The sequence below is a fragment of the Epargyreus clarus genome, unplaced genomic scaffold (assembly GCF_041222505.1).
Source record: "Epargyreus clarus isolate Ecla_fem2 unplaced genomic scaffold, WU_Ecla_fem_2.2 ptg000008l, whole genome shotgun sequence".
NCBI lineage: Eukaryota > Metazoa > Arthropoda > Insecta > Lepidoptera > Hesperiidae > Epargyreus > Epargyreus clarus.
This window is the reverse complement of record NW_027332216.1, coordinates 14,991,711-15,002,578: the sequence shown is the minus strand read 5'-3', so window position 1 is coordinate 15,002,578 and position 10,868 is coordinate 14,991,711. Positions and strand designations below refer to the sequence as shown.

The window sequence follows — 10,868 nt, the reverse complement described above, 5'->3', positions numbered from 1 at the left end:
CTCGTATTGAGGATGCACAATAGGTTACTGTACTCTTTGCATAGGCAGTAGTCATTGCCACCCATGGACATGTGTTATCATTTTTATATAGAACCAGATATTCACCTGAAACTGATAAAAGATGTATTGCCAATCCCAAACACTAATAAAGCCGCTAATAAGTCAGCCAGCCACATTCTTCCAAGCGCAAAAATTGTTTCCTTCTTCACGCTCTACCTTTTTAGTGACCCTACAAAAATACCCACCCTATAACTATACATGATATATTATTATTAAAGTGAAACTACATTATTATTTTAATACAAATATTGCCAAACCCGACAAATTATATACAATTTAAATTTTAATGAAGTCGGTTAAAAAGGAATATCATCATATTATTTTTATATAGGTTTAGTGTATTATACATGATAATATTGTAAGTTTCATTTTTAGAAATATGCGCTTTATTTCTGTTTATCCTGTGATTTGTGCTGTGAATAAAATGAACGCGTCCTGATTTTTAGGAAATGTGTTCTTTAGTAACATTATTCACATTTGACAGCTGCATTATGAACTATTTATTGGTTAGAAATCTGTCAATTTACGTTACCGCGAATTGAAGCCAATCAGAGAGAAGTAAAGTTATTGGACGTAATGTAATTTTGTAAAGTACGACAAACTCAAACGTTTGATTTGACATAAAAAGAAGTATTGGTGAGATTCCTGCGTTCATTTCTGCATTTTAATCGATTCAATTAAGCGGCTTTATATTTCGTTAGGCGTATTTATAATATATCTAGTGTAAATAAGTTATTTGTACAGCGATACAGTTTCGCGTCCGTCCCGTTAAGCAGCAATATTAGGATCCGCGTTTCGGACAAACAGAACGTGAGTTCGGGCGTCGACCGGTTCATCCCTCCTACTCGTATAACCGCCGTCGTTCTGTCAGTCTCAGTCGCGATCGTCATTTTGTGGCCGTCGTGGTCGGTAGCGGCACACGCGGATCGAGCCGGTGAATTTTCGAAGGTGTGTTGTGGTGTGTCGGTTGGGGGGGCCGTTTAATGTGGTATACAGTGTCGGCGCTAGGTTATCGCGAATCGGGTCGCGCGGCGTGATCGGGCGGCGCGATGGTGGACATGGATAGAAACGACCCGGAGCTGCGGTACCTGTCGGTGGACCGGAACAGCTTCAACGACCCGGCGACGCAGGCGGAATGGACGCAGAAGCGGTTGGTATGGGTGCCCCACGAGAACCAGGGGTTCGTGGCGGCGGGCATCAAGGGAGAGCGAGGCGACGAGGTGGAAGTGGAGATCGCGGAGTCGGGCAAGCGCATCCTGGTGCAGATAGATGACATCCAGAAGATGAACCCGCCCAAGTTCGACAAGGTGGAGGACATGGCGGAGCTCACGTGTCTCAACGAAGCCTCCGTGCTCCACAACATCAAGGACAGATATTACTCTGGACTCATATATGTAAGTTTTCCAACTTTCAATACTTATATATTTAACCTCATTATGTTCACACTTTAAAAATGTGATCAGTATATTATCTAAACTAACAAACTATTCCCTTAGATATGCATAATCAACTTACTCCCAACAATATATTCACATAGCAATTACTATAAGTACTATATAAGATTAGGTTATGAATTAACAGCTAAAACTTTATTGAAAGTCAGTCCTACTTACATGATATCTAATATATTCAAGAACACTTGGAGCACTCTTTATTATATAGAAAAATAAGATTTGAATGTAACATAACTTTACCTTATATTGCAAATATTGGGAAACAAAATTATTTGCTGCGATTAACCCATATTTGTTTAACAAATATTGTATTTATTCAATTCATGAAGTTCAAAAAAAAGGATTGGTAGGGTGCCTATTTACCTTATGTTTCATACAATGATGATTGTTTTAGTTTCAATAACTCAAGCAGGAAGATATACAGTGTATAGATAATTGTTATATGCCATATTCAAGTTATTGAATGACAGATAAATCAGATTTTATATGAGCATATTATGATATGATAATATCATAATTTCCCAACTATTCTCATTCTATTTACTCTCCTATTCCTTTTTACTTAAAGTAAAATAAATTGAAGTATCGTGAAAAGTAACAAATTCATTCTGTGACCCTAATCCAAATAATATCACTACAGTCCTTATCCTAAAATTGGTAAAGCTTTGTATAGTATGGTTTGTGTAACATTCAAATTCATTTCTAAAATGGCATTCCCCTGGTTGAGGTTATGATGAATCACTCATGCCCATGTGTTGCGAGGTCATGCTTCGCTTTTTGGTGTAATGGACTATTGTTGTCATAGCATTGTACTGGGTTCTCGGCTCGTCAATAGCTGGTTAAACACTAAACCACTATGTACTTGACCATGTTTGGTATCTGCAACAGGGTATAGTCATGTAGAGTTTTGATACTAATTTTTCATTAGCCCTAAACTGGTATGAACATAGGTTCGTTATATAATAACACAAATATAATTGTTCACAATTTAATAAACAGGTTTAATTAGTATAATTTAAAAATAACCTGACATGGGTAGAGTATGTAACTTACTCAAACTGACGTATACTTGTTATGTTTATATGCACTATATTATTATTTTCGGATTGTGAACTAATTAATTGTCTGCGACATACCAGAATTTTGATAAAATTTTAAGTATAGTATATTTGAGGAAAAACAAACTTCATATTATGGCTTTAGGTGTAATTGACGATGAGCTCATTCTATCCAATACTGCCTCATTACAAAGCCTGTTTGTTTTGTTATTTCAACAGAATGTTGAGTAAGATGAATAGTATAAGTAATCTATTCATTTATTCACTACATTTTTCCATGAAAATGGATTTATGTACAATGGTTCTATAATTAAGCAATCAAAATAGCACGGCTATATTGTCCTTTGTGAGGTACATTCCATAATATTTTCCTCCCTCTCCATAATGCTCCGAGAGTTGGCTATATCCATCATTTCACACATGCAATTTATACTTGAGCAGCACAGGGAACAAATGTACAGACACTTTCACATTGTGTTACCCCTTGTCCTGTAATGGGCCTGTAATGGTTATTTCTCTTACATCTTTTTGTCTGGACAACTGTTTTAAATTTAATCAGTCTGAGACTGCAATGTAGTTCTTACTTGATGACCAAATATCTGCAAGTCCCTCTTACGTACAAGTGTGTCATTAATCTTTTTAGCTACAGACATATAAATCAGATACAAAAGAGAACAATAAGTACTCTCAATTATGACACCTCAATGATTTTAAACACGAGTTGAATGCTGTCACCTTGACCATTTTGACTTATTGAGAATACTTGAAGGAATCCTTACATCTTATAGCTTAAGTTCTTGTGTTATGTCTGCACAACATGCTATCACATTTTTCCAAAGTGTTTTACTGTCTATGGCATGTTAATACAAAGGAGTATTAGTGGCAATGATAACATTGTGTTTGTGTAATGGTTACTACTTTAGCATTCTTGGGCTATTTACAGCCGAGCCTCATATCTTATCAGATATAAGTTGAGTCATAAGCTGTCAGATAATTTTATAGGTGTTTTTTCTTGTCATAACTTTGTTAGTATGGTGATGCGATCATATTATTTTTATTGTTCCTTTGTTATATACTTCTGCTAAGTGCTGTAAGGGATTTCTTTATAAAAATAGAAGATATTTCATAAGACATTAACTTAAGAAACTAATCAATACTTAATAAAATATCAATAAAAAAAATTAATATGTTACTTTTTTGCTATGGAATGATTTTTCCTTATTTTTTAATTATGTAAGTACACATAGTTTATCTGATGTCTAATAAGACTAGAGCCACGCTCAACAGCTTTTATCTACAGATGTCTTAAGTTTTACCATTAATTGAAAAGTAGCACATGCACACACCTGCTGTTAACACTAAGGGTGGGGATATCACTGCAGTCAAACTCGAAATTAAAGTACCTATACAGGTTGAATTTTTAAAACGGGCCTGCAGGGCCAAATCCGAAACTATAAGGATTAGCAAAAAATGCTGAAAGGAGTTACGAGGCCGATTTTGATAAAAACTAAAACTGCATCATTCGTTTTTTAAAATATTTTTTTCCTTAGCCGGGAATTTTAGTTTTTATCAAAATCGGCCTCGTAACTCCTTTCAGCATTTTTCGCTAATCCTTATAGTTTCGGATTTGGCCCTGCAGGCCCGTTTTAAAAATTCACCCTTTATATACAATTTTATATGTTAGAACTTATATGTTAGAACTTTATTGACAAATTTTCATTTATGTTATTCATAAAATGTTACGAAAAAAATAGTAGCTAGGCGAGATTTTTCTAAATAAGCTCACAGCCTCTAGCGACGCGCATAAAAACCACCTAGAAAAAGTATATTAAAAAAATCGTAGCACTGTCAAAGTCCTAGTCGCTAGAACAATCGGGCGTACTCTGCCGGCCGCCCGGCGCCAATGAATGCTGCGCGCACTTTTGTCATTCAAATTAAAAGGATTTCATGGACCATTGAGTTCTGCTGATTAATCGCTCGTTGCTTTAGGAGTAGTTGTCGTCACGACTTCACAAACGCTGTATTTATTTTACGAAGTATATACGAACGTGATATTTTGTAATAAATGAGATCATGCGCCTCTTCACTGCTACTGGAAGATGTGTTTAAGCTGATAGTGTTGAAGGGAATGTATCGACCTCGATGACGAGCACATCACTCAACTGCGACTCGTAGATGATGTTGTCATACGACGGAGTCGTAAGAGGATCTCAATGCCACAATGCTTGATGACCTCTGTGATGTCTTTCAATGGATGGGTTTTAAAAACGAACGTGTGTGTGTGTCATTATTGCCGACGCCACAATTCCGTATTTCAGTAGAAACCAAAATCCACTACTATAAATCTTGTAAAATAATTCGTTTCTAAAAGTCAGAATCGGTTAAAGGTAACAAACTAAGATAGTTCTACGTCTAGACTTGCATAATAGTAGCAAATAGCAAAAAACGTGAGACCATTGTCAAGAATTATGGTATAATTTAAGACGTTTTTAACAAACACCAAACATCATTAAGTTATTCAAATACCACACAAACTGCACACAAGGTGACTGAATGTCACACATGTTTGTCATTATCAGATACGTAATTGAACATATTCATTTGCATATCAAAATTGGCTGCACAAGGACTCCTCATACTCTCATACCCAATACAAGCGATGCAAGTCTGACGATTCCACTCAAATTAACGCTTGCATTGTTGTTCTTACTTCTTACCTCCGCAGTTGTTGACGATGCCTTTTTTATTTGAAGCATTTTGCGAGCCCTGATGAGTTTTGAACCATGTGAAATACCATTTTTAGAAAGACCTTTGTAAACATTCATTTATTCTTCAAAACTTAAGCTTATCCATGGTTACCACGGCATAACATAGTCAGCTGATCTGATAAGCTGACTAGCAAAGTAATTCAAAATCTCCATAACATTATTTTTTCCTTCGCTGAGTTGAGGCCCAAAACAGGTTATGAAATGTCACCATGAGGTCATTCGAATCGCACCACGTTATTTTCCTGTAGGCATGGTGTGCCAATCTTACCATAACTCACATACTTCACTGCCAACTTCGCCATAACTCCCATGCTGAGTCAACTGACGTAACTTAAACAATGGCTTGGCCACGAAGTGCTTTTTGCTTTTTTGCTTACCCAGCTTTGACGACATTTTAGGCCTTGGGTTAACGATATACAGTGCAAAGTCGCATTGCAGGCACTTTCACGCATCGGTCATCTGTCAAGTCGCATTAAGAATTGCGTTTCTTTATTAAAGAAAATGTTCTGTGACATCCTTCGATGGTAGAGTTAAGTATTATGATTGTCGGATAATTTCCTGCAGATAAAATAAATTGTTATGTCTTTAAAACTCCTAAGGGCACTACGTATTTTTATCCAGGGTAATTTGATGAATCGTGAGTCTAAAATAACTTGAACCTATATTTGTATCCAGTGATAATAAATATTTCAAAAATATTATTTATTATTATAATGACGCATTTTTCGCCACGACAGAACCGTTACAAATGATTCATATTTTCCTCGAAATAACATATAATTCTGTCCTCGCATATTTAAAATTTCCTTTGTTACCTGATTTCTTAACGAAGCTTACCTACTTTTTTTTTAAATTTGGCCATTACACTCAAATGCTTCAAATGTCCTAAAATCTTAATTAGATTTCAGTCTAAATATGACTTTGGTTAGGTTTATTAAAGCAATTCTAACCATAGTTGTTCAGACTGGTAAAGGAAATGATTCAATTCAAAATACCACTCATGATCGCTCATCCTTAATTTACTTCATTAGCGCCTACGCAAAGTACTAGGGTGGCAGAAGAACAAGAAGATGCTTGCCTCTGACGCGAAGGGATGATTCTCTGGCGGCGTTCGAATTCAAACGGGTTAATTCAAGCGTTTGGTCAAAGCGTGCTCGAGATGAATGTCAAGGTGAGGCGCGCCGTCGGCCGAATCGGCCGCGGCGGTCGTCGACCCTGCTGAGGGGCGCGGCGCGGGCGGGGGGCGGCCCACGCGAATATGTGCGCCGCGTTTAACCTCCACCGATGCTCTGTCGCCCTAGTACTTGTGGTGAACTTTGCCTGCCACGATCGCAACTTGAAAAACTTTCTGAACTTCTCGGAAAGCATTCATAAACTTTTGTATCCAGTTTATTAAGCAATTTCTGCTAATCACGGTGTAAAAACTAACTTAACACTGTGGTGCAATTTTTTGTACCGCCAGTTAGTAAGCGTATGCTTATTATAAAGAAGTACATACCTACATAGTTACAAATCCCCCTATATACATCTTATTATCTGTAACAAGAATTTCCCTTACTCAGTTCTGTAGTAATCAAGGGGCTCTATTTCTCAATGGAACGATTTTTCAATTAGAATTAACAATCTCATAGAATCACACCGTCAAGTTGAACGCGCCGAATGTTTATGCGATGTTGCCAACGTAAAGGTTAAAATTACACATTACTCGTATCCGCCCGAGATAGTGATGCGCTCGTAAATCAGTTTTAATGTCGATAAATCGGGTACGAATATTTATAACATTGCACCAAGTATGTGTGTTGTTTATATAGTATCATGGGTGTAAAACTTTTATTAAAGATTTGATATTTAAGAGTAAAACCAAACATTAAAAACATATCATGATATATTTCCTATAATATAAAAATTGTGTAACCTTTTAAAAGATGATCTGATTTCTGTACAATGTTAAAATTACTGATGATTACAGTAATCATCAGTAATTTTAAAAGTTGTATATACTGCTAAAAGTAACATATACATCACCATAACGACGCGAGGCAATTTACCAAACACGCTAGTTAAGTGCCGATGTCGTCATGTTGGTTAGTGACAAACAAATTCGCGAGCGCAGACTAAATAAAGCGAAGACAAAGTCGGACCATAAATTACCATCTAACGCGCGAACCGCGTGGGTCGATCCAAATAGATATCTCGATTGAAATAGAATTAACCAGCTCGATAGGCATACGTCACAATCGATTCAATGCATTCGATTGTTGTGCGTCAATCGGCCGGCTCAATAGGCCTCGGATTGTATCAGTATGCAGTGAATGACGTCATTACAAATTAATCTTAAATCCACTTGAGGATTCATTGGGCGTTGCATTAAATTTTGAATTTTTGGATCTTTTTACTTTCCCGGTTCCGTTTTGTTCTATATGTAGTAGGTGTACGTATGAATGAATTTAAAATGAACCTAAGCATCTATATCTTCCTATTTTTACCAAAACTTAAGCATTAATAGGTCGATGCTATTAAAACTTCGCATGAACAACGGCTTTACAACTTTTAATAAACCCACAGAACTTACATGAATACTTTTACAGCGTGCCTGAAAAGCGTGCCTGTGCAAAAAATGAAAGAAAATGACATTTGCATGCGCGCGAAAGAGACAAGCGACTCCGCACTGCGGACGCACTTGCGGGCTCGGTGTGGTTGAGGTTACCGCGAATAGTAAATTTTTTAAAGCACTCCTTGCGCAATCGTGCCTCAGTGTATGCATTGGAGAGGAAAAAGGCGATTGCTTACTTCAGTCGTTTCTCGATTTATTCAATGGTGAATACGTAGTCTTATGTGAGACAAACATGTGGCACAACACTTATGATGAGGGACAATAGAAAAAAGCTATAGACATATTGTACGTTGATTTTGTCAATTCACAGGGATTCAATTTGTTCATAGTTGTGAAATGTACTATGAAATATGCAACACACGATACCAAGGCACACGCTGCCGTATTCAAATTTCAATAATACTTTATGAAGATGTCAAGCCTTAGAATTTCTAAAACAGTTACAATTTCTATAGAAACTTAGTAACTATATTGAACCACCGATAAAACTTTTCCGAATGGACTCTACAAAACTTGAACATTTCATACATTATACGTTAGCTCCATTGTAAAATGAAAGTTCACATATTAAATTTCAATTCAGCATGTTAGTTCAGAATCAATTTTCAGCGGAAACCTCAATTTCCAACATTGAGCCTTCGTAGCCTGACTTGGCTGCATCCCAAATTTTAATGTAATACCAAACTCAAAAGCTTAGGAAATAAGAGCGAATACGGCATGTATTTTATTAAAAGTATGGTTAGGGTTGCCGCTCGTTATAAAATCTGAAATAGCAATATTTTATGTGCTTAATTGAATGTTTGCTTTGGATTACCTAATTATTCTTGATAAATCTCCATATGACTTTAAATCAGTTTTGGTAATGTTTAACTTAATTTTGGACCAATATGTAAGCGAATAAAAGAAAGTATCCCACGAACCTACTTGACTCAATCGTTGCGATCCCTCAATTTGAATTATCTGATTGACAAATTCTAAATCTTATTTGTCACCTGTCAGCCCTAAGACAACCGCGTACGTGTCTCGACAAGTTGCCGCACCCTCGGCAGTCTGGCGAGCCCTCTCCTGGGGGAGGGCGGGTGTAGACGGGGTCAAATGAAACTTTTAGACGAATAGATTGTTGGAATTACCGGATATGTCTGACGTATTGGCCTGTCCTCAGCTTGAAATTGAAGATGCTTTGAGACTCTCCAAATTGTTTTGAAGTTGCTTCAGGCGATCTTAGGTAGATAAACATAGAGCAACATAAGATAACAGATTCATCGTATGAAGCGAATAGAACGATGTTATATCCTTTGAGCTGGAGATTATCAGATACATATTCAGAAAGAAGCATTTTTTTCTACAACATATTTGTATAAAAAAATATGTCCTTCACTAATTGTTTTTCATGTAGACCTTTCTGTGGAAAGTGCGAGAATTTTCGTTTACTTGTACAGGTTTTTCCAAAATATCAACACTAAAACGTACATGAATTTTATGCAAGCGTGTCATTAAAAATTGAAATGCAGAAATCAAAGTATGTAGGTGGATACGTAACGAGATACCTTTGACCGCTACTAGAGACGCATTGGCTCAGTCCCCCGACTGCATTGCAGACGAATAGGCAACGAGAAGGAAAAGTCGATTTTCAACCACTTGAGGCGGATACAAATATTTCAAGATGACCGAGATAAGTTGCTTCTGTGAAATGGATTTCTTTTAAATTGAAATCCAACTTCTGGCTGAGGATAAAGTTATTAACTTTTTAGTAAACCATCAATTACGAAGAAAACTCAAATCTTAACAGATTATTTTAAAAGATTACCATTGATAGCAAGCGTTTAAATATTGCAACTTAATAATAATTGATTAGAAATATGTAAATTGTTAAATTTGCAGCATTATAGGTAGATGCTGACGTTTATTACTTGTTTATTTAGAAAAACAATATAATTAGTAGAAATTCAAAGCATCTTATAATCATGACCAATTGAAGAAATTTTAAAAATTTTGTGAAGCGTTTTAGTCGTTGCACGTATCATTAATATTGATTTTGCAACGCTTTTGTTACAAGACAATTTAGCTTTGTCTGTCCTTCAATCGCTCAATCACCTTAATTTATTTCATCTCCAAAAATAACGCGGTGATCAGTCACGAATCGAACAATGTTGAGCGCAGCGTTCTCAAGTCTATCCGATTGGAATAGTCCAGAGCAGATTATTTTCAGATGGACGCTGATGTAATGCTTGTTTTTACATAGTCTACGTGACAAGGCTTTCCTAACGCTGCTACATCGATTACATTTTCAATTGAATTTAGATATTGATTAACGTAATCAGTAAAAATAGTATTTGTATTGGAGTGACGAATTTTTAGTATGAATTCATGATTGTAGTTTCTAGATTTTTAACACTGAAAATGATATTCTCATCAATAATTCCATGCGTCAAATGCTGACGTGAAGAACTCCGAACATCACACGTGCGCTCAGACTTTATATGAATGGAACTGTTGTTCTGGGCGAAACTTACGCCACTAAAGCGACAGCGCATCCGTAGCGTGGCGTTATTCTCGAATTGCCCACAGCAATTTATAAAATGCTCTTTTCTATGGATTTAATTGAAGTGTCTAGCTATTCATTGTTGAATCACATTATAAAATGGAAAAAAGCTATAGTAAATTGTGCTTCAGAGATATCCTATGTTTCACTGTAATTATAATTTTAATCAGATATTTTCTCGGGAAATATTTTTTCACCTTTCTTTGTTTTGTATTTTTTACAAGTATCATAGATAACTGAGTATAAGCAGAAGCAGTGTAAACATTATTATGCAAATTAGCAATAATGTTGTCTTCCTCTCTTGGCGATAAACACATTGTAGTTTTATGGCGCTACTGACACATTTTGTTTTACGTCGTCTAGACTGAGGCT

The 10,868-nt window shown here is 36.2% G+C and overlaps 1 protein-coding gene across 2 annotated transcripts in view; it reads left to right on the top strand.

Moving 5' to 3' along the window:
* Positions 1–630: 630 nt before the first annotated feature.
* Positions 631–10,868, top strand: part of zip (myosin heavy chain 10) — a 74,225-nt gene continuing 63,987 nt past the window's right edge. The window contains exon 1 of one of the 2 annotated variants that reach the window (XM_073076190.1): positions 631–1,454. In XM_073076190.1, coding sequence (XP_072932291.1) covers positions 1,110–1,454 — 345 coding nt within the window. In that variant the 5' untranslated portion in view covers positions 631–1,109. The remainder of the gene's footprint in view (positions 1,455–10,868) is intronic. The other variant, XM_073076189.1, reaches the window with a different exon arrangement.